Below are 25,193 nucleotides of genomic sequence, written 5' to 3'. Positions count from 1 at the left end.
ACAAAGTGAAACCTTATCTCTTAAAAAAAAAAAAAAAGGGGGGGGGAGGCCAAGCCTAATGGCTCATGCCCGTAATCCCAGCAGTTTAGGAGGCCAAGGCGGGAGGATCAGTTGAGTCCAGGAGTTAACCAGACTGAGCATCAATGTCAAAACCCCATCTCTATGAAAAATACATTAAAAAGTTAGCCGGGTATGGTGGTACCCACCTGTGGTCTCAGCTACTCAGGAGGCTAAGGTGGGAGGATCACCTCAGCCCAGGAGGCAGAGGTTGCAGTGAACCAAGATTGCACCACTGCACTCCAGCCTGACAGAATGAGACCCTATCTCAAAAGAAAAAAAGTTTTAGCATACACACCTTCAAATTTGAAACCAAATTAAATAAAAATGTTCTGGTGACAAGCTATAGACTATTCAGGAAGAGAGAACAAAAGGCACTGAGATTTTCAGGGAGACAGAGTTTTCCTGAAATCTCAGAGTTCAAATAATTAATAAATATGTTATGTTGTGGCTGGCAGTCAGTTCAGCAAATGATCTCCCACAAACCAACAAGGCCATCAAACAACCAGACTTAATTGGAACCAAAACTCAATAATCTGAAATGTCTTCCTTAAAAAGCAAAAAAGGAAAGAAAATGTGTGTCTGGCTGGTACAAAGAAAGAACCTGATTTCTTTTCTTAAGATTATAGAAAATTTTGCCTCAGTGTATAAAAATTACCCAGTAGACAATAGCCCAGTATTAATTACCCATTAATAATTCAAAGGCCTCCCTTAGACTACCTACCTCCATTGAGTACCAGGGGCAGAACAACGAAGTGACATTTCATAATCCTACGGCCAAAAGGATTGTTTACACATTCACACACCCACTCATTTGCTCCTCCATAACCCTGTGATGGGCAGCAGAGGTCACTGCTCCTGCCTCTTCTCACAGGTAATGGAACCGGCAAGGGGACAGCAATATGTTGTCCCTACGGTCACAGAGCCAGTGAGTCAGAGCGAGGGTGGAAACCCTGGATTTTTGAGAATGTGCCACATTGCGGATCTACAGCGAATGCCTTCTCCATCACCCATCCATCCACAGGGCTCTGTCAGCCTCATCGCCACGGCTGACGTCTCATGCCCTGTGTGTTCCACTTTTAATTAACTCCAGAGCAACCCACCCACCCACTTCATCTGTGCTGTCCTGGTCTGCTCAGGGCCTCACCTTGCATTGACTAGATTTCCACAAAGGCTCCTTCCTCTGAGATGTCCCTCACGGTCTCACCCCCTTAATCCAATCACCAAAAGGTGATACAACAGGCCAAGCCCTAATGGATCATTTTGTAGCAGGTCACCGAAGGGGGTGGGGCTAGGGACCTCAGCTCACAGAAAGACTTCGCTAACTATTGAGTTTTTACTGTTTGTGTCCATGCACATGACAAATGGCACTTCTGAACCTGCTAAAACAGGGATGTAAAATAACACTGGCAATCAGAGTCATAGTTCTCAATCGTTTATTTCAAGAAAGACAAATTATGGCCATGCACAGAGGCTCAGGCCTGTAATCCCAGAACTTTGGGAGGCCAAGGCAGGAGGACGGCTTGAGCCCAGGAGTTTGAGACCAGCCTGGGCAACATGGCAAAACCCTATCTCTACTAAAAATATGAAAATTAGCTGGGTGTGGTAGTGCATGCCTATAGTCCCAGCTACTTGAGAGGCTGAGGTGGGTGGATCGCCTGAGCCTGGGGAGGTTAAGGCTGTAGTGAGCCATGACCACTGCACTCCAGCCTGGGCAATACAGTGAGACCCCACCTCAAAAAAAATTATTTGAAATGTCAAGGGTTCGTTGGCAAAAATAATTACAGTCAAGGACATCTTATCCCGCCCATCTTAAACGTACCACCTCACTCTTCACTTTGCATGGATGACATTGTCACTAAAGTATAGACTGCACGTGTAAAAGGTTCACTAAGTACTAAGAAAAGTACAACATGTAGTGTGAGTAAAAATGGCAGTTGGAGGTGGGGAAAGAGCTAGTTTATTAGGTGTCCAGTGAGGCAAAGATAAACTGTGGTAAGAAATCTTGGCTGGGTGCAGCGGCTCATACCTGTAATCTCAGCACTTTGGGAGGCCAAGGCCAGCAGATTACTTGAAGTCAGGAGTTTGAGACCAGTCTGGCCAACATGGTGAAACCCCATCTCCACTAAAAATACAAAATTAGCCAGGCACGGTGGTGGGTGCCTGTAATCCCAGCTACTCGGAAGGCTGAGGCAGGAGAATCGCTTGAACCCGGGAGGCAGAGATTGCAGTGAGCCGAGATCATGCCACTGCACTCTAACCCTGGCAACAGGGTGAGACTCCATCTCAAAAAAAAAAAAAAAAAGAAAAGAAATCCTAAGGTCCATGAGACAACATTTGCCATGGGCTCATGTCATTTGTCACTCTATGAAAAGGTATTGTTACCGCTCCACAAATGGCCATGATGATGTCATGCAGTTTAAGACCGTGGACACATGCAGCCCCCAAACACGAGGCGGGGCCAGGTACCGGCTTCCTCATGTTGGATTTCAAATTCCACAAGAATAAATAAGCTGGTCGGTTTAATGGCTTTTCAGAAATAGAAAGTACATTCTATTTTGAAGCACATAAAAACATTTTCTTGTCAGAAAAGCTCCACATAACTCACCCCCAAAATACATTCCCTTGCCCATTTTAATAATTTGGAACAGCTGCAGCACAAATTGCTTAAAAATGTTGGGAGAAGCTCACTTCATTTCTTCAATCCAAAATCTACCAAGTCAAGGTTTTCAAAAGGCCTAAGGGTATAACACCTAGTATCAAATTTCACACCCCAAAAAATCAAGTATCATTTGACTTCAGCATGCATATGTATATCAAAACATCATGTTGTATATCTTAAATACAGCCAATAATTTTTTTTTTCTAATCAAGTATAACTGGCCGGGTGCAATGGGTCACGCCTATAATCCCAACACTTTGGGAGGCTGAGGAGGGTGGATCATTTGAGGTCAGGAGTTCGAGACCAGCCTGGCCAAAATGGCAAAACCCCCATCTCTACTACAATTTTAAAAAAAAGAAAAAAAATTAGCCAGGCATGGTGGTGGGCACCTGTAACCCCAGCTACTCGGGAGGCTGAGGCAGGAGAATCACTTGAACTCAGGACGTGGAGGGTGCAGTGAGCCAGAGGTTGCAGTGAGCTGAGATCACGCCACTGCACTCCAGCCTGGGCCACAGAGTGAGACTCTACCTCCAAAAAAATAAAAAAGGCTGGGCTGTTTGCCATGTTGGCCAGGCTGGTCTCGAACTCCTGACCTCAAATGATCCACCCTCCTCAGTCTCCCAAAGTGCTCGGATTATAGGTGTGATCCCAGCACTTTGGGAGGCCGAGGCGGGTGGATCACGGGGTCAGGAGATCGAGACCATCCTGGCTGACACGGTGAAACCCTGCCTCTACCAAAAATAAAAAAAAAAAATTAGCTGGGCGTGGTGACAGGAGCCTGTAGTCCCAGCTACTCAGAAGGCTGAGGCAGGAGAATGGTGTGAACCCGGGAGGAGGATCTTGAGGTGAGCCGCGATTGCGCCGCTGCACTCCAGCCCGGGCAGCCTGGGCAACAGAGCCAGACTCCATCTCAAAAAAAAATCAAGTAGAACTAAGAAAACTTACAGTGACTCAGTGGTCTCATACAGGGTGCTCATAGAGACCAAGGGACCCAGGTTGGATGTCACAATCCCAATGCAGAAATAACTCATCTAAACAGCATGGTTTGGTCAAGTCAGAAGACACCAAGTCCACAGCCCTGAAGCACCTCCCCCGGCACTGCTTCACTCCCCCTGGACTATAAGATTCTGATCAGTAACGACAAAGGGATCCTCTGTCACCCCACATGACCACTATGTGCTGCATAAATCAGAGGTATGCATCATCGCTATTGTTAACGAAAATAAAACCACAATGCTTTTCGTCATGTAGTCCTGAAAAGCTGGATGTAGAAGATACAATTTGAAATGCACTGGGGAAATGGGTTATTTAAAGTCCATGCTATTGCAGCTAAAGGGAAGAATTGTTAAGAAGTGAGATCCATTATCCAGATTTATTTCGTACTCACCAACTCCCCTCCCCTTTCCTTCTCTCTCAAACACCTCGGCTAAATATGGCAGTGACTTACTTCCTAAATTTTCATCTTGAGTGCAACTTCAGCTGTAAGTTACAGACCCATATGTTCAGTGGTCCACTGGCTCAAACTCAACAGACATGGCTAATCTCCCCCAAACACCTGTTACTTCACACAGTTACAACTTGACAAATGGCACCACAGCCTACCCAAATGAGTAATCCAGTAATCCTACAGAAATTCAGCTTACTTGCCCCCCTAAACCCAGTTAAACACGTAGCATCTACCTCTTGGTATCTCACACACTAACCCCTCCTGACTGGAAACCCCTCTTTTCTGCTCCACCACCCTGTGGCCAAGTGACGCTTCCCCAAAACGCATGGTTAAAGATGTCCCTGACAGCTTTCCTGGGTCCGTTCAAGCTCACTGAGTTGCAGAGCCGTTCCTTCCTCCACTGCTCTCGACCGCCTTGCCAGCCAGCATCATGCAGCCTTTGTTCTGGCATCTAGAATGTCCTGCGTTGGATATTAAATAACAACGCATCACGCTATTTCCTGTCTTTCCACATGATGATCTGCCGCCAGGACAGCCACCCTCCTTCCTGGCCAAATTCCTCTACATATGCTCAAAACTCAGGCCAACTATTAATAGTACTTCAGGGAGGAATCATTTTCTGACCCTCTCACCCCCTCCTCCTTGGGACCCTCCTCCTGTGTGTTCCCATGTAAGTATTTTTATCACACCCACTGTCACCCTGAGCTATTGTTCATGGTTTGCCTGTGTCTGCCTTCACTCATCAGTTAGGTGCCTTTCATTTACTCAATCTTCAACAAGCCATTCCTGTAAGCCAGAGTCATTCTGCATCCTTGGAGTCTAACACAGAGCCTGGTACCCAGGCAGGGCGGCATCAGCATCGATATGCTGAGGACACGTGATTCCACCACCAATTCACCAAATAAAATTCATGTTTTAACTGTCTTCTAGTGCTTTATGCCCACTACCTTCTATAGAACCAAATTGTTTGATGCTGTCCAATTAAACAATTAGAAACATTTCAGGCAGGCATAGTGATTCATGCCTGTAATCCCAGCACTTTCAGGAAGCCCAGGTGGGAGGATCGCTTGAGGCCAGAAATTTGAGACCAGCCTGAGCAACACTACAAGCCTCCATCTCTACTAAAAATTTTAAAAATACAAAAAATTCGCTGGGTGTGGTGGTGTGCACTCATAGTCCCAACTACTCGGGAAGCTGAGGTGGGAGGACTGCTTGAGCCCAGGAGTTGGAGGCTGTGGTGAGCTATGATCGCACCGCCGCACTCCAGCCTGGGCGAAAGAGTGAGGTCTAAATAATAATAAATAAAAATAAAAAATAAACACTTAGAAACGATTTTTTAAAAATCATGAAGCATTCAAGTTTGTTGAAAAGAAAACCGTCCCAAGAGACAAGTTGTTAACTGAAGTCAAGGTCTTCAATGTAGAGGCTGGCATTTCCTTTCCACTTGAGTGAATTTCTGAATCAAATTCTCTCCTGATTGAAAGGAATCTACCTTTTTTTAAATTATTATTTTTGAGACAGTCTCACTCTATTGCCTAGGCTGGAATGCAGTGGCACAATCTCGGCTCACTGCAACCTCCTCCTCCCAGGTTCAAGCGAGTCTCCTGACTCAGCCTCCTGAGTAGCTGGGATTACGGGCATGTGCCACCACGCCGCCTAATTTTTGTATTTTTACTAGACATGAGGTTTCACCATGTTGGCCAGGCTGCTCTCAAACTCCTGACCTTGTGATCCACCTGCCTCGGCCTCCCAAAGTGCTGGGATTACAGGCATGAGCCACCACGCCCGTGCAATCTTTTGAAAGGAATCTAAACCCAAAGAGAGAGAAGGAAGAAAAAAAAATCCACAAAAAAACAAGTTCCAAATTGCCACTCTCATGTGCTGATGCGGAAGTGGCCACTCCAGAGCATAAATGTTTGGTAAAGTTTTAAAATACATATAGTCAGACAGATGGTTACAATCATCTTTTGGCTACGAGTCTTGATTTCATGTGAAAAAAAAAAAAAACCAGAAAAAAAAACCCAAAAAAAACCAGAAAGTCCCGACAAACTGCACTGTGTTCATCTGTCCCAAGAGCACTCAATGCCAAGGCAGCACTAATCAACCAACCACGCAGCCTTCAGGCCACGCTGCCTCCGTGAGAGGCGCGCTATGACTTGACTCGAGCCTTGGAAAGGGATGGAAACAAGCCAACCAAGTCTACCTTGGAAAGACTCAACTCAAGAAAATGAAACACAGATTTCAATTTGCAAGATTCCCAAACAGTCCACTCCACGGCAGGGTATGCCCAGCCCTCCCATGGCAAGCAGGCCGTGACTCTCCTGCAGGTGAACTCGCTTCAACCGGCTGCTAAAATCAATCGGTCTTTCACTGGCTGATGCCTGCTAACACATTTTGCCTGACAGATGCAGGCTTCAAGTTAATTCAGAAGCAACATCAAACACATTTGCAGATTCGGGCTGGAATGCCACCTAACCAAAGGAGGATATTTCTGAAACACCTAAAAATACATCAGCTGTGAAGCATAGTTCGTGCTTACAGAAGCATTTATCTTTAGAAAGAGCCCCACTTCTTAAAATTGGCTCCTTTGATTCTGATCTCTGTGCTGTTTGTTCAGCAAGACCAACAAACTAACCGAAAGGCTGGGTGGAACAGGGAAGAGCTTCCTCTGGAGCCAGCCTCAACACCATAATTGCAGGCGAGCGCTGAAGTTCCCTGCAGCTCTCCCCGTGATGTGGTTTTGAGCCATTCCTTAGAGATTGGGAGAGCAGTCTCCTCCGGAGCTCCACAATCCCTATAATGAAGAGAATGTGCTTCTCTTCCATTCAGCAGGAAACAAAACTGCCACACCTCGGAACCTGGCAGCCCTTCCACTCTGACCACTGAGCTTGCCTTCGGTACAACAGAAACTTCTCCTGCTCTTGTCAACATTGTGCTTAGATGCTGGGTACTTAACAATTTGAGATGATCCAGGGCCAGAGAGCACAGAAGACAGAAGACAGGCACCTAAAAAACATTTATTCTCACTCTGCTCAGGAGCTTCCAGGACGGTAAGTGCCACGTTTTCACAGCCACAGCACTTGACAAGACCAGGAGACAGTGACATGCAGCCTCTTCCTTCGCCTCCCCCACCACAGTCCCCACGACTTTTCTCTCATCTCTACCCTGGTCTAAAACCCTCAGCCCTCCCCCACTGAATTACTGCAACACACTCTCAGCCCATCTGTCCTTTCTCGTCTCAGCCATATCACTTCCCTCTTAAATCTTCTGAAATGTTTCTTAGAGAATTTCTCCTTTCAGAAACCTTTAAACAGGCTAGGTGCAGTGGCTCTTGCCTATAAATGGGCTCTTGCCCAGCACTTTGGGAGGTCAAGGTGGGAGGATGGCTTGTGGTCAAGAGTTCAACATCAGCCTGGACAACATAGCAAGATCCCAGTCTTCACAAAAATTTAAAAATTAGCTGGGCGTGGTGGTGCATGCCTGTAGTCCCAGCTGCTCTAGAGGCTGAGGTGAAAGGCTCGCATGAGCCTGGGAGGTCAAGGCCGCAAAGAACTATGATCACACCATTGCACTCCAGCCTGGGTGACACAGTGGGATCCTGTCTCTAAAACAAAATGAAGGCCAGGCGCAGTGGTTCACATCTGTAATCCCAACACTCTGGGAGGCCAAGGCAGGTGGATCTCCTGAGGTCAGTTCGAGACCAGCCTGGCCAACATGGTGAAACCCTGTCTCTACTAAAAATACAAAAATTAGCCGGGTGTGATGGCAGATGCCTATAATCCCAGCTACTCAGGGGACCGAGGCAGGAGAATTGCGTGAACCCGAGAGGTGGAGGTTGCAGTGAGCCGACATCGTGCCACTGCACTCCAGCCTGGGCGACTGAGCAAGACTCCGTCTCAAAAAAACAAAAAGAAAAGAAAGAAAAAAGATAACTTTAACAAATATAGTGGGGTCTGTGTATCATCAACCCCAAACTTTCCAGGTGAGCTGTAAGTGGGGGAGGGATGTTCTGGCACCACTGATATCTTAGGCCAGATGACTCTGGAGCTGCCCCAGGCACTCTGGTATGCTTCTCAGCATCCCTGGCCTCTACTCGGTAGAGGCCATTAGCATCCCTTGACCGTAGCTATGAGACCAAAAATGTCTTTTAGATATTACAAAATGTCCCCAGGGCAGAATCATCCTAGGTGGGGAACCAATGGTTTAAGGCTCCTAACCCCAGGCTGCCCATCCCACCTAATTTCTGCACATTCCCCAGCAAGCATCTGATTCCATGAGCAAAGGCAGCCTTCTCCGCTGCAGTGAGGCCACAGCAAACTCACTCTCATCTCTCCATCTTCATGTATGGTGTTTACTGGCCTTTCCTTCTCATCAATTCTTTTTTTTTCTCTCTCTTTTGTTGAGATAGGGTCTTGCTCTGTTGCTCAGGCTGGAGTACAGTGACACCATCTCGGCTCACTGTTGCCTCAATCTCCCCAGCTCAGGCGATCCTCCCACCTCAGCTTCCTGAGCAGAAGGGACTACAGGGGCATGCCACCATGGCTGGCTAATTTCTGCAATCTTTTGTAGAGACGGGACTTCACCAAATTGCTCAGGCTTGTCTTGAACTCATGGGCTCAAGCAATCCTCCCACCTCAGCCTCCCAAAGGGCTGGGATTATAGGCGTGAGCCATCATGCCAGCCTTTCTACCCAACCCTGATTGATCTCATGCCTTTGTAGTATCACCACCACCACCACCTCCACAGGGCTTCCTGAGACACCCATAGGTTACGTCTCTGTACACAAACACACACCCTGCTCCTCCTCTCCTTAGCGGGTGTGTATTTGTCCTCGCCAGGTCTTAGCAGGCGATGGCAGCAGATGAAGAAGTCTAGGCCCTCATCAGAACCTTTCTAAGGAAGGGGGCAATCAGGAGAGAGTCAACCCCCTTCCCTCCAGGCGGCAAACCCATAGCCAAGAGGTTCAAGGTAGAAACCTGGGGCCCCTGGCTGGGAACTGGGAGCTGAGCAGGGCTCTAGTCTTGAAGTGGCCAGAGGAAGGATAAGGTTGGCGAGGGGAAGTCTCAGCCAGAGGAAGGATAAGGTTGGCGAGGGGGAAGTCTCAGGCAGGAAGAGCCTGGGAGTTCCAGGAAGAGAATCTAGCAGGGGCACAGAAGGCGGGGCTTCTGCACAGGCAGTTACAGCTAGCGCAGAGCGGCTCCAATCCAGGCACTGCAGCTTAAACCATGCAGTCCAGACCTACGGACACTGGCATCAAACTCAGTACGGCCTCTGTCCCCTCCAGGACAAGCGTGGGAGACGGATGCACCCACAGGAATAGCTAAAGGGCCCAGCGGTAAGGTTCAGGGGCTTCATAAATAAGCACAGTCAAACCCAAGCCTGTGTCATCCTCACATAACCCTCAGTGACAGGCCTTCAGCTATCCAAGGCCATGTGCTGTGAGCTGGCCTTGGTGTTATCTCCCCACTACATTGCAAGCTTTGAGGCTAGGGATGATGTTGTAAACTTCTTCCAAATCCCCCTTAAAATGGAGTCAAGTTCAAGGCAGGAACTTTCTAAATAAACACTTGTTGCTACAGGATGATTAAGATGGAGAGACAGGTACAAAGGTTGAAGTTCCCAGAGCTTTCACTTCTTTTACTTTAAAACATCCCTGGTAGAAGGATTACGGTATCTGACCTTTGAAAACACATTAATTTTAAAAACTAGTGTTCAGAAAGATTCAGTTATCAATATAGAGCCAAAGAGGAGGTTAGTGAAGGAAAGGGGGAGTCAACTCTAACTTGACTATTCTGGGTGCTTTTATTTTTTGTTTTATCACTTTCTACACCATTTCAATAGAAGATGCCAAAAGCTACAAGAAAAAATATTTTCCTGGTTTCTGACAAAGTTCTCAGACAAAAAGACCAGTCCCCAAGGAGAAAAAGCTAACAGAACTCCTTAGCAAAGAATGGCAGCCTCTCTACCTGGCTATGAGCCACTAGCCAGCAACCCATGGAACCTGCTAGCTCAGCACAGAAAGTCAACAAATAATGGAACATCCAGACACCAGCAGGGGGGAAATGCCACAGGAGTCCCTCGTCAATGATATGACTCAAAGGAGACAACCTGGCTGGATGCGGAGGCTCATGCCTGTCATCCCCACACATTCGAATGCCCAGGCGGGAGGATCGCTTGAGCCCAGGAGTTCAAGACCAGCCTGTGCAACATAGCAATGTTTTATAAATTTAAAAAAAAAAAAAAGGAGGACACCTATGGTGGGCAAAATAATGGCTCCTCCCACAAAGACATCCATCCACACTCATCCCAGAGCCTGTGACTAGATCATGTCACATGGCAAAGGGGTTCTGCACAGGTGATTACGAAGCCTGAGATGGGGAGATCATCCAGGGGGGCCCAATCTAAGGGACAGCCTTTCTTGGCTGCAGTCAGAGAGAGAGAAAGAAGACAGTGGAGGAGAAGGAGGAAAGATCTGAAGCCACGAGAGGGAAGCAACACATGGTTACTGGCACTGAAGCCGAAGAAAGGGAGCCACAGATCAGGAAACCAGAGAATGTGGACGGCCTCTACAAGCTGGGAACAGCCCTCAGGTGACAGTCAGCAAGAAAACAAGCAACTCAGTCCTACAACTGCAAGTAACCGAATTCAGCCAACAGCCACAATGAACAGGAAATGGATCTTCCCCTAGAGCTTCTGGAAAGAGATGCGGCCCTGCTGACACCTTGATTTCTGCTGTGAGACCTATGGGACTTTCGACCTACAGAACCATAAGAAGGCAAGTAGCTTGTTCTCTTAAGTTGGTACACTTATGGTAATCGGTTATCCAGCAATGGAAAACTAATGCAACATCTCTGGACCAATTCAAGTCGTTTTATTTTTTTTCTCTTTTAAAGATATAGACAGGCATTGCTCCAAGCCAGGATCCCATGTGGAGAAGTGGTGGCTATTCTGACAGGTGGCGGTCTTGTCTCAATGTAAGCGGAGTCCAACAGATGCTGGCATCACCAGTAAATGGCTTCAATTATAATTTTAAAATATCATGGTGGCTGCTTTATGAATAATACGCAATTTTGCAAGCCTCAAATGGAAGGTCTATAATGGCATAATTAACTGAACTGAACTGCAAACTGGATGCACAAGAATCCTGCGGCTTTCCCCTTAGAAAGGAGGAAAATGACCTTATTCCAAGACCAAGATCTTATTTATAGTATTTATTGGGCAATTTAGCTATCAGGTTTAACATCATTATCATGAAAAGAGGAAAACAAATAAAAAACTTTTTAAAAGGGTCTACCTTTTAAACCCTTTGTGTAGTTTTTTTTTTTCTTCTAATTTACTTACTTTTTCTTGACTATTGAAAATGTACAATAACACCTTGTGTCCAGGTGGGCATGCTGGCACGTGCCTGTAATCCCAGGTACTCAGGAGGCTAAGGCAGGAGGATCACTTTAGCTCAGGAGTTTGAGTCTAGCCTGGGCAACATAGCAAGACACCATTACAAAAAAAAAAAAACTTACGTTTTTTCTCTAATGACAGCAAAGTATGAGTTTGAAAATACAGACTGAGCATCCCTTGTGTGAAATGCCTGGGACAAAAAGTGTTCTGGATTTCAATATTTTTTGGATTTGGGAATATTTGTGTACTATGCACTGGTTAAGCATAATTTAAGTTAAATTCAAAATCCCAAATATTTCCAATGAGCATTTCCTCTCAGCATCATACCAGCATGCAAAATGTCTTAGACCTTGAAACATTTTTTGGATTTGGGGTTTTTGGATTAGGTACAGTCAACCTATCTGCACCTACAAAAGACATACACCAATAAAAAATTTTAAAAGCCGGGTTCACATTTTATCAACTACAAGACTATTTGTAATACGAATGGCATTTATTTTATAAACATTTATTGCACAACTACCAGGTGCCTGGCAGTGTCCTTGGCTCAAGGAAGACAAAATAAGTCCTTGACAAACCTAGCAAAGAAACTGCTATGTAAACAAATAGTTACGCGACAGTGTCAAATATTTAATACTAACAACAACACATGCACAGTGCAGTGCTCATGTGGATACCTATGCAGTGGTATTCCATGGGAAACAGGTAGTTCCCTGGTCATCGACAAGGAGATTTTTGAGATGGGAACAGAGAAATAAATGCGCATTATGTCAGTTCATGCAAAACACAGAATGCATCGCCACTTTCACACCAACATATATAAACATTACCTTTTCTGAACATATGGTAAATATTTTAATCTAAAGACTGAGGACAAGCTAGCTCAGCAAGTCAGAGGACTACAGCATGATTGAATTTCTCTGGACAGGGCTGTTTGAAAACATTTGGCAAACATTAGGTCGATCTGACACACACAAAAAAAACACTTTCACAGTGTAAAAAAAAAAGAAAGGCAAATACACTCTTTTTTTTTTTTTAACTGAGGAAGATTTAGCAGTGTAAACCCATAAATATCTAATTCTTTCTCTTTCCCAGCTCCTTTGTCAGTCTAAGGGTAGATAAATTGGAAGAACCTGAATATTAAGCATGCCTTGAGTTTCAGTTAGCATGTACTATCCATTTGAAGGCTTATTTATTTATTTATTGATTGATTGATTGATTGATTGATTGAGTTTTGCTCTGTTGCCCAGGCTGGAGTGCAGTGGTGTGATCTTGGCTCACTGCAACCTCTGCCTCCCAGGTTCAAGTGATTCTCCTGCCTCAGCCTGCTGAGTAGCTGGGCTTACAGGCATGCGCCACCATGCCCAGCTAGTTTTTGTATTTTTAGTAGAGACGGGATTTCACCAGGTTGGTCAGGCTTGTCACAAACTCCTGACCTTGTGATCCACCCACCTTGGCCTCCCAAGGTGGTGGGATTACAGGTGTGAGCCACCGCGCCTGGCAAACGTTAATTTATTATTAATCATAATCACAACCATATTGGCAAAGAGAAACGTAACTCCTAAAGAATAAAAATTACTAAAAGATCAAGAGTTTTTAAAGTATTATTATTTCGGCTCAAAAATTATACAAATTTGAGCTGGACAAGAGAAATAAACATATATAACCAGTTGCCTTTAGTTTCCTATAAAGACTTGCAAACAGGCAGATGGAAAAGGGGAGAAAGCCTGCAGGTCAACTGATCCTGACAGATAATGCAGTACCTGTACTTTAATGTCAACAATTTATTACAGAAGTGATTTTTAAATATCACTTCATAATAGAGGTAGAGTCACATTTCATAGAAGTTGAGAGAAAAATGTGCATGACCACTTTTTATGTATTTCTCCATTCAAAATAGCAAACAGGAATCCCACAACTTAGAAAAATGGGTTCCCCTGAATGCAAGTATCACCCTAGGGTGGGCTCCAGAGCCAGAAAAATAATTGAAAATCCATAGAAAGAGAAAAATCCAGAAAAGACAGCTTAAGTTCAAGTACTCATGTCTACAAGTTAACATTTTCCCTCGGTCAGTCTAACAACTCCGTGACTTCTTTCCGTAGCAGAACACTTAGAAACTGAATACAACAGAGCATATTCACAAGAAGCAAGGTCAAACCACCTCGATGTGCAGAAGCCCCTTCCACAGAAAGTAAATCCCACTAATAAAATCTAGGCAATAAACTCTAGGAAAACACGATTTATTGACCCAAGTTTCTAAATTGGCAAATCCCTTAAAAACATAGTTTTACGGCCTGGTGTGGTGGCTCACGCCTGTAATCCCAGCACTTTGGGAGGCCGAGGCGGGCGGATCACGAGGTCAGGAGATCAAGACCATCCTGGTTAACATGGTGAAACCCCGTCTCTATTAAAAAATGAAAAAAGCCGGGCGTGGTGGCGGGCGCCTGTAGTCCCAGCTACTCGGGAGGCTGAGGCAGGAGAACGGCATGAACCCGGGAGGCGGAGCTTGCAGTGAGCCGAGATTGCGTCACTGCACTCCAGCCTAGGGGACAAAGCAAGACTGTCTCAAAAACAAACAAACTAACAAACATAATTTTACTTAGATTAACAAGAGTTCTCAAAAGGCAGGAAATACTCCCTGAGAAGAAAAATAAGCATTTACTCAAACGTGAGGATCTTTTTAAAGGAATTACAATTGGAACTTACATATATTTGATTTCTCTTATACCGCTGGAATAAGTTATACATGATGGAGCCGCCGTGGAGCTCTGTCAAGGTCGCCATGTCATCCACGCCCTCCTCATTCGTGGGGTGCATGGCAGTCACCTTCTGGTGGGTAATTGTGCTCTGCTTGTAAGTGAATACCTGAGGGAGGGAGAGGAATTCAATTATTTTATTATCAGCAGTAAGTGACTTTTCACACAAGTGTCCCAAACTGACAATACAATCTCGGTATAATTTCAGCAAAAAGATTCTAAATTGGACAGTAAAAAATATATTGCAAAAATGTTTTTCATTTTATGTCACCTATATATTTGTCTCTCTGTGTATGTGTGTGTGTGTGTGTGTGTGTGTGTATATATATATATATATATATATATATTTTTTTTGTTTGTTTTGAGGCATGATTTCACTCTGTCACTCAGGCTGGAGTGCAGTGGCATGATTACAGCTCACTGCAGCCTCCACCTCCGAGGTTCAAGTGATCCTCCCACCTCAGCCTCCCGAGTAGCTGGGACTACAGGCATACATTACTAGCCAGCTAATTTTTGCGTATTTTTTTTAGATACAGGGTTTTGTCATGTTTCCCAGGCTGGTCTCAAACCCCTGGGCTCAAGCAATCCACCTGTCTTGGCCCCTCAAAGTGCTGAGATTACAGGCATGAGCCACAGAGCCCAGCTGTTACCTATATATTTCTAAAAGAAGCAATTATTTTGACCGGTGCTATTAGACGTTCCTAAAAGATTAGTTCAAGTACGAACATCTTTTGGGAGTCACAGAAATTATAAACTTATAGTTCACTTCTCTGCATTATTTCTCCATTTGATATAAATCAGTAACAAGACACTTTCCAAGTTTTAGAAAGTAATTTGGTTTCCCTATATAATGTTTCATATTGAATCATATAATTTCAAAGCTTTATCATAGTTATTCCATTTAACTATTAATTTAAGTACTTTAAATATGATATACATTCATATTGATTAAATAGTCTATATATCTGTTCAAAGACTGGAACGTATTATCACAGGAATATTTAGAAAATCTCCTTGGACAATATTCCCTTTCAACTAGGATATATAGCATTTGTGTACTCTCTCGGCAGAACAAATGCACTCTGATTTAAAATAAAATTTTTTTTTTTGTTTGCTCAAGAACCTATCTTTTTTAAAATTCCAGAAACAGCAATGATCGCTATAGGTATGTTGTAGCATGTACATAAGGTGACTCTGGTACCGTCAGATTGCTGAATTTGCATGGATTTCTAATGTCTACTCAGTGCTCTTCATCCTAAGTGATTTGGTTCAGGATTAACCACCTCACATTAAGCTCCATCTGTTGACCAAAGCTTGACCAGCTTTACAAACTCAAACAATAACAAAATCATTTGATTGCAGAGTTCCACTCCATATTTACTCATTTACTATAGTTGGTAGTTTTTAAATACTTGGATTACAATCCTCCTTTAAGTAAAACAAAAACATCAAGAGATTTAAAAAAAAAAAAAGGACGTAAATAACATGAAAAGTGCTCAGCCTTCAGACATGCACACACTAGCATGTGCATGTCTGCACACAAAACAATTTTCTGCAATCATATGTGTGGAATGTTTTTATTGGAGAGGCTATTTTTAGATACTGACTGGCTGCCTACATGGCAACAAATGGCATGTTATTGCAAAGGAGAATGACACACTAAGAAACGCAAAAGTACCAATCCAACGGTTTTCATGAGCCATGACAAATGGCATGTTTCATTCTGCTAGAGAAAAATTACAACTTCGGCAGTAGCATTTCTGCCACATGAACCACAACAGTTGGTCAAGCCAGTCCTGAGAAACTGCGAGGCCAAGGTTGGGACCCACCCATCTCTTATGAAGAAAAGCCACTGTCCCCAGCTGCTTCCTGGGCTCAGACATCCACCAGGAGAGGAGACAGTCCTGTCTCATGGCTATCTCATGGCAAGGTGGCCAACCCTGCTACATGAGCCCCACAGGGCTGGCAGAGGCCTGGGGCCACCTAGGGAGCAGGGTAGAAGCGCTTCGCACCCAGAATAACAAGGTGTTAACGAAGGCACATGGTCATTCAAGAGTGAAGAAACACATAGACCCTTTTTAAGTCATCAACACCATGAAAGTTAAGAAACAGAAACTTACGCCGCAGTCGAAACAGCCTTGGGGCAACCTAGAAATTCCCAGAAGTTAAACAGCTAGAACGCCCTGCCTTCCCCCAGCACGCCACATCCCCGTGATGCCAATCCAGGCACGTTTTCAGACGAGCTACAACCAGACAGGTACTTGTGTCTTCCAAAGAAAGTGCCGACCAGGGTGGGGCAGAAACAGAACTTGCCTGCTGGTCAACTCTCAGCCAACCAAGTGGTATAAAGAATGGCCCGTGCCACCTGCCAGCTCCCAGCACGCTCCTGAGGCCTCATCTCACTCTGCTGGTTCAAGGCTCCTGCCAGTACAACTCAAGTTCCCTTCCCAAATTTTCTTCTAGGCAAGAAGACAGGACACTGAAGCCAGCACAACTATCTCCCCCTCAAGCCCCTGCAAACTCACCACCAGCAAGTCCTTCTCAATGTGAAAACAAACAGCTTCTACCAACTGTCACTCTACGTATACTGAGAAATCCAGATTTTGAAGATTTAGAATATTAGAATTTTTACTTGTATTTATATTGATACATATTCTGCTTTCTGGAAATAACCATACATAACACTCAGACACTACAAAACATAGACACTAATTATTTTATATTTTACATATATGTAATATACACATTATACATATTACATATGTGTATGGTATATATATTTCATACATATATAAAACATCTTATATGTAATATATATCTTATACATATTTTACCTATATAAAACTTCTTATATATTACATATTATACATATAAAACACCTTATATATAAAATCTTATATCTTCTTAAGATACTTTATATATCTTAATATTTTATATAAGATGCTTATATGCATATATGTATATGTTTTATACTGTATATATGTATAATATATAAGATGTTTTATATATGTATGTATCTATCACATGTATAAAATATCCATATAAGGTATATATACAAAATGACTGAATGTTTGCATCCTATGTAATTGTCTTGCTGTTCCTAGTGCATCAAAAAAGACAAAGAAATGTGTACATCTTATGTCTTTTTTGATGCACTAGAACAGCAAGACAATGCATAGCCCAAGTGAACAGTTCAGCGCTGGAAACCATCACTGAAAAATATGGCTATAACCTGTAAACTAGAGTTCCTCACCTTCATACATTTGATTTCCTTTCCTCCTTTTTTTTTTTTTGGAGACAGTGTCTCACTCTGTTTCCCAGGCTGGAGTGCACTGGTGCGATCTTGGCTTGCTGCAACCTCCGCCTCCCGGATTCAGGTGATTCTCCTGCCTCAGCCTCCCTTAGTAGCGGGGACTACAGGCACCTGCCACCATGCCCAGCCAATTTTTTGTATTTTTAGTAGAGACAGGGTTTCACTGTGTTAGCCAGGATGGTCTCGATTTCCTGACCTCGTGATCCGCCTGCCTCGGCCTCCCAAAGTGCTGGCATTACAGGAGTGAGCCACCACGTCCGGTCCCTTTCCTCCTATTTTCGGGAGCACATTACGCATGCCCATTCCAGGGGCGGAAAAATCAAGAGAACTAGAACCATTCCTTCTCAGGACCACAGGAAGACAGAATCATGATGGGAGACAATAGTTACATGAATAAAACAGAAGGCTAAGAACAGAAAAAAAAGAAACATGTCAAGATACAGGATTGCAGCTGCTTAAAACAATGAGTATTTCAAAAAAAAAAAAAAAAGAAGAGAATAGTAGAGAAGAATGTATTTGTGAAGGAAAGGCAAGGATAACCATCCATTCAGAGGTAGGCTCAAGTTTGTAAAGATCTTAGAACATTGTCTGGCATTCAGAAGGTGCTAAATAAGTATCTGATACATTTAGAAATCTGGGGAGAGCATCAGGAAGAAGAGCTAATGGATGCGGGGCTTAAGACCTAGGTGATGGGAAGGCGTGTGCAGCAAGCCACCATGGCACACGTTTACCTACATAACAAACCTGCACATTCTGCACAGGTACCACTAAACTTAAAATAAAAGTTAGGGTGAAAAAAAAAAAAAACAATGAGTCAAGCAAGTAATTCCTATGAGGAAAAAATTTTAGAAATTTAGAAAATCCACTCATTGCAGCAAATTTTTAAAAACTGTTTGGCTGGTGTGTTCTAGGCATTGGGGATCGAGCTTACATTCCAATTCAGGGGGAGAAAATAAGAAACAAATATACAAGTGAATAGACAGTATCACAGGTGGTGACGGAGTCTATGAAACATAATGAAGGTAAGGGTGGACTAAGGAGTACCTGCGGGTTATCATTACATCAGGTATTCGGGGGCAGCCCGATGGATTAACATTAAAGGAGAAACCCTAAGGAGGTGAGAAACAGAACCAGCCCCCTGTGTTCTAGTGTCTTAATACATTACTGGGTGAGTGAACACCTGATTTAATTTGGAAAGATTTCAAAGGATTAATGAGACCCCCACAGTCTTACTGAAGAATTTGTCTCAAAAAAAAAAAAAAGAATTTCTTAACAGAGTTTCTTGAACTATCCAAAGTCACCTCTACGTGCAACAATTAGCAGGGTATTAGTCATGCAAGGTATACAGCAGGAAAGAAAACTAAGTTTAAAGAATGGGATTATTGGCTGGGCTCAGTAGCTCACGCCTGTAATCCCAGCAATTTGGGAGGCTGAGGCAAGCAGATCACTTGAGGCCAAGAGTTCAAGACCAGCCGGGCCAACATGGTGAAATCCCGTCTCTACTAAAAACACAAAAATTAGCCAGGTGTAGTGGCGTGTGCCTTTAATCTCAGCTACTCAAGAGGCTGAGGCATGAGAACCACTTGAGCTCAGGGGGCAGAGGTTGTAGTGAGTCACTGCACTCCAGTCTGGATGACATCTTGGAAAAAATAAAATAAAATAAAAAGCCGGGGAGGGGCAGGGGATTTTTTTTTTTGTTTTTTGTTTTTTGTTTTTGAGACTGAGTCTTGCTCTGTCATCCAGGCTGGAGTGCAGTGGAGCAATCCTGGCTCACTGCAAACTCTGCCTCCCGGGTTCACGCCATTCTTCTGCCTCAGTCTCCCAAGTAGCTGAGACTACAGGCACCTGCCACCAAGCCCGACTAATATTTTTTTTGTATTTTTAGTAGAGACGGGGTTTCACCGTGTTAGTCAGGATGGTCTCTATCTCCTGACCTCGTGATCCACCCGCCTGGGCCTCCCAAAGCGTTGGGATTACAGGCATGAGCCACCACACCCAGCTGGGGATGGGGGTGGTTATTTTTACGCAACTTTTCCTGAAAGAAACAAAGGCCACAATACTGTAACAAGATGTTTTTCTAAAAATCACAAGTTGGAATAAACTAAGTTACTTTAATGGAGCATAAAGCACAGAAAAGGAGGTAAGGAATGAGCAAAACACAGAGGATTAACAGACAAGAAATCCGCTTGGATAAAATGATACCTGAGAACAAACTGTTCCTGTTCTAGAAGTACAAACCGCTGGTCACATGGTGAACGGGATTGGCGTGGGGGCAGAACAAAGGAAACTGATCAATACGGCTGAAAAAATAACTTGGAGAAGGGGCTTATACACAGATTTCTTTTATTACAAGTCATTAGGAACCTCCAGTCTTAAAACCTAACTTTTCCAACTGAAGGGAAATTAAAATGAAAAAAAAAAAAATCATAATCGATAGATGACATACGGAGTATTCTCAAGCATGGCATCTTCCTCTCACACTAGCTTGGCATTTCTTCTAGAGTAGAGGTTCTCAATCTCCTCCCGCCCCTGCCACTGCCGGGGACACTTGACAACACCTGGAGAGATTTTTGGTTGTTAGAATTTGGGGGAGAGGAGAAGGGTGTTACCTGGCACTAAATGGGCACAGGCCAGGAATGCTGCCAAACATCAAAGTAATACTCAATACTCCCCAAAATATCAACAGTATGGTTTAGAAATGTTCTGAGACGCCAAACAACCAGATGTCTACGCAGAGACTAAGAAAAAATGATGACAACAAGTCAATGCCTGTAAGGAAAACTTCTCACAAAACATAAAAACATCTTTCAGCTGGGTGCGGTGGCTCACGCTTGTAATCCCAGCACTTTGGGAGGTCAAGGCAGGCAAATCACGAGGTCAAGAGATTGAGACCAACCTGGTCAACATGGTGAAACCCCATCTCTACTAAAAATACAAAAACTAGCTGGGCGTGATGGCACACGTCTGTAGTCCCAGCTACTCAGGAAGCTGAAGCAGGAGAATTGTTTGAACCCAGGAGGTGGAGGATGCAGTGAGCCGAGATCGGGCCACTACACACCAGACTGGGCAACAGAGCAAGACTCTGACTCAAACAAAACAAAAGAAAACAAAACAAAACAAAACTTTCAAAAACAATCGAAGAAATAAAGACACTGAATAGAGGTAAACAAAATCAGCATGACAATATTATGTCATATTATATTGATTCGCTTTTATTTGACCCCAGTTAAGGAGGAGGAGGATGATTTCTAGGAATTGGAGTTCACTTACATTTTTGAGATTTTCTAACTGTACTGTATTAATTATGGTCAAACAATATGGTCCACATTATCTCTGTTTCTGAGACTATTCCTTTGCTCCTTCCTGGCCTAGGATCTTGCATCCCTTCCCATGTCTGGGCAACTATCTTCCTGCTACTCTCTCCTCCTTGGGGTCTCAGCTCAAACGTTATCCTCTGGGAAAACACCAATGGTCCTGCCCAGAGGCACCCCTGCCACTCTCTTCCTTATTCTATCACGTGTGTGTCCTCATTGCTCCTTATGACACATTATAATCACTTATCCATTATCTTGTTTAAAAGCCATCACATCCCCACCCCGGAAACTCTTGGTCAGGATCTTTCACACTCTTCTGACCACAACCCACAGGGAGAAATGTTTTTCCCTGTGAACTATTATAGTTTAACAAAAGTTTCCTAACACAACACTTAGCATCACGTTTGATGCCTCCCCATATTTTATATCCTATTTCATTTCTTTTAAAGGCTAGCTATGACCCTCTCAGTTGACTTCATACCTCACTACTCTGAGGCAGGAACCATTACTATCTTGTCCCCAGTACTCAGCCCTGGCAGACTCAACAAATACTGAAGGAATGGTCCTGGCCCTCAAAATGGGTATTATATATATAGAAAGGCAGAGTGGACAGCCGGATGCAGTGGCGTATGCCTGTAATCCCAGCTATCCAGGAGGCTGAGGCATGAGAATCACTTGAGACCAGGAGGCGGAGGTTGCAGTGTGCTGAGATCACGTCATTGCACTCCAGTCTGGACAAGACAGGGAGACCCTGTCTCAAAAAAACAAAACCAGGCTGGGCATGGTGGCTCGTGCCTGTAATCCCAGCACTTTCAGAAGCCAAGGCGGGCAGATCACTTGAGGTCAGGAGTTCGAGACCAGCCTGGCCAACATGGTGAAACCCTGTCTCTACTAAAACTACAAATATTAGCTGGGCATGGTGGTGGGTGCCTGTAATCCCAGCTACTCGGGAGGTAGAGGCACGAGAATCACTTGAACCCGGGAGGCGGAGGTTACAGTGAGCCAAAATTGCACCACTGCACTATACCCTGGGTGATACAGAGCGAGGCTCAGTCTCAAAAAATAAATTAAAAAAAAAAAAAATCAAAAAAGAGTGGAGTAAGAGGCAAACACGGCCTTAGAACCATTTCCAGCTGGACTGACCTCTCCTAGATCTATGCTACCTATAACTTAAGGACAACAAACAAGATTTTCATCTCTCTGGCCCAGTATTTCCTCCATCTGTAAAATAAGGATGATGATCAGAGACAACTCATAGAATTACCGCGAAAACTAAGGAAAATCATGTAGGTAAAAGTCACAGCAACTGGCATACAACAACACAATAAAAGGTAGCAATTCCTATCAGGGGAACAGAATACAAAAAACAACATAGAACATTCCATGAGGAAAAAGCAAGAGTCGCAGGAAGTGCGGCGGGAGGAGCGCAGGCTCTGATGAGAGAGAACACAGTCTCCAGAACAGCTCCTGTGCAGGAGGAGGGAGCGGGCCAAGGGAGGCTGCGTGTGCATTCCCCATGTTTTATGACAACCTTGCCTGTAAGCTCTCTGATGAAAAGCTATTTGCCGTAACGCTTTCTTCTCCTATTTTAATCCCTTTGCACGAAGTTGGCTGGCCTTGTTTAGATTTTGCCTGGAATTCCACGTTGTTTCTGGGGATGTCTCTCTTATTTTCCTCCTTTCGTTTATTGGCTCTTTCATTCATGAATCAAAGTAATGATCAATGACAAAGGTTGTTAAGACATCTGCCTCCTGACATGTGGCTGAAATGAGCAATCACGTAAACAAAAATGAGCTTATGTTCAGCTTCACTGACTGTGCTTTCAATGACTGGTGTATGCGCTCTCAAGCTCCATGATTATTTTGTACTGAGTAAGTAATTTATACTTTTGTGATGTTCCTTTGCAACCAAGAAGAGTCTAAGAAGAAAACAATCCACCTAACTGAAAATCCGCCTTTTCCTATTGTTTTTGTTGATGCTTTACAAGACTGGAGGAAGTATTTGGGGCATGAAAATATCAAGTCCCCTAGAAAGTTTCCTGGGAACCTAATCAAAAGCAAATGTACGCATGTCTACCCTGCTAGTGTGCAGGAGAAACAAACGGCAATAGTGCCGTTTTCAGTTCAAACTTGTCAGAGATTTGGCACTCTCATTACATGGCCTAGGGGTCAACATTACAGTTTATTTTTTATTTTTTTTGAGACAGAGTCTCCCTGTCACCCAGGCTGGAGTGCAGTGGTGCAGTCTCAACTCACTGCAACTTCCTCTTGGGTTCAAGTAATTCTCCTGGCTCAGCCTCTAAAATAGCTGGGGTTACAGGCATGCATCACCACGCCTGACTAATTTTTGTGTTTTTAGTAGAGACGGGGTTTCACCATGATGGCCAGGCTGGTCTTGACCACCCGTACTCAAGTGATCCACCCTCCTTGGCTTCCCAAAGTGCTGGGATTACAGGCGTGCGCCACTGTGCCCAGTCAATGTTTTCTTTATACATATAACTATTCTGCTACTTTGTTAGATAACTATGAAGTACAGATAACACAAAGATTGTTGTTTTCTTTTTCAACGACTCAAACTAGTTTGCGAAACTAAGTCCTTTAAACTATCATCAGGTTTTCAATGCCCAGTGTATCCTTTGGGTGACAAAACAAAATAAGAGGGCCAAGCAGAGGGAACGGGTTAAGTGCCAGTTGCATGCATCAGACATTGCTAATGTTACCTCATTTGGTCCTCAGAAGGGGAGGTAACACTGATGCTCATTTGTTTTATTTTTTTGCGACAGTCTCGCTCTGTCATCCAGGCTGGAGTGCAGTGGCGCGATCTCGGCTAACTGCAACCTCTGCCTCCCAGGTTCAAGCGATTCTCCTGCCTCAGCCTCCCGAGTAGCTGGGATTACAGGCGCCCGCCACCACGCCCGGCTAATTTTTTGTATTTTCAGTAGAGACGGGGTTTCGCTGTGTTGGCCAGGATGGTCTCAATCTCCTGACCTCGTGATCTGCCTGCCTTGGCCTCCCAAAGTGCTGGGATTACAGGCATGAGCCACCACGCCCAGCCCTGATGCTCATTTTTAAAAGGATGAATTCACAGAGGATCGGAGAACTTAGGAAACTTACCCAACGGCATACAGCACCGGGAAGGTTCAATTTCTTGGTATCATAGGGAAGCATGAGTGGTAGAGCCAGACCTTCGAGGGTCACCTGTCACCTGTTCAGAGATGGCCTTTCAAATTCCAGCTCCGCCACTTGCTTTCCGGCTATGAGTCCCTGGGCACATTCCTCAGCCTGAACTGATGTTCGAATGTATACGCTGAAGGCATTACTATCTCCACAACAGAGATGCTGAGGCTTAGATTGGTGAGGGCAGCACACAGCTCACCCCTGCCTGGTCCACTGCTGCTGCTACTGTCCAATTAGCCCTCCACCTTGCTTGGGCTGCTCCTCCTTTAACCTGACAAGGAGAATGTGGAGTGATTACATCATGAAGATGCGGGCAAAGAGATCGCTGAGGGTGGACGCCCTGGAAATGGAGTCAATAGCAAAGAATATGTAATCCAAGCACTTTGGCAAGCCGAGGTCAGCATTTTGGATCACCCGAGGTTAGGAGTTCAAGACCATCCTGGCCAACATGGTCAAACTTCCATCCGTCTCTACTAAAAATTCAAAAGTTAGCTGTGAGTGGGGGCCCATGCCTGTAATCCCAGCTACTTGGGAGGCTGAGGCAGGGGAATTGCTTGAACCCAGGAGGTGGACGTTGCAGTGGACTGAGATTGCGCCACTGCACTCCAGCCTCAGCGACAGAAACTCTATCTCAAAACAAACAAACAGCAAAGTATCCCAGTGGCCCTTCAAAGAAGAGAGCAGAGTAAAGAAGAGGAAGGAGAAGCTGATTTTGCATCACTTTCCTGGTGTACTAGGTTTGTTTTGTTTTGAGACAGCGTCTCTCTCTGTCACCCAGGCTGGCGTGAACTACAGTCTTGAACTTCTGGGCTCAAGCAATCCTCCCGCCTCAACCTCCCAAGTAACTGGGACTACAGGTGCACACCACCATGCCCAGCCCCAGCGTGCTAGGTTTAATCTCACTCATTTATTCTGTTATTTTTCATTTATTTACTCTCTTTTAAGTTTCCTCAGTCACTCATGCTAGCCTGACAGCTGGACCCTGAGAATACAATGATTAATTAAACGGCCCCTCCCTGCAAAGAGTTTATAGTCACTGAGGGCTCTGAAAAATAAACAGGCAATCCAGACAG

General features: G+C 44.4%; 1 protein-coding gene across 1 annotated transcript in view; it reads right to left on the bottom strand.

Moving 5' to 3' along the window:
- The window catches only part of MYO10 (myosin X), a 213,558-nt gene that overhangs the window by 140,965 nt on the left and 47,400 nt on the right, over positions 1 to 25,193 (bottom strand). The window contains exon 2 of the mRNA XM_011947462.1: positions 14,268 to 14,426. Within this exon, the coding sequence (XP_011802852.1) occupies positions 14,268 to 14,378 (111 nt within the window). The 5' untranslated portion in view covers positions 14,379 to 14,426. The remainder of the gene's footprint in view (positions 1 to 14,267; positions 14,427 to 25,193) is intronic.

The sequence above is a fragment of the Colobus angolensis genome, unplaced genomic scaffold (genome assembly GCF_000951035.1).
Source record: "Colobus angolensis palliatus isolate OR3802 unplaced genomic scaffold, Cang.pa_1.0 Scaffold266, whole genome shotgun sequence".
Lineage (NCBI taxonomy): Eukaryota > Metazoa > Chordata > Mammalia > Primates > Cercopithecidae > Colobus > Colobus angolensis.
This window is presented reverse-complemented; position numbering and strand designations above follow the sequence as displayed.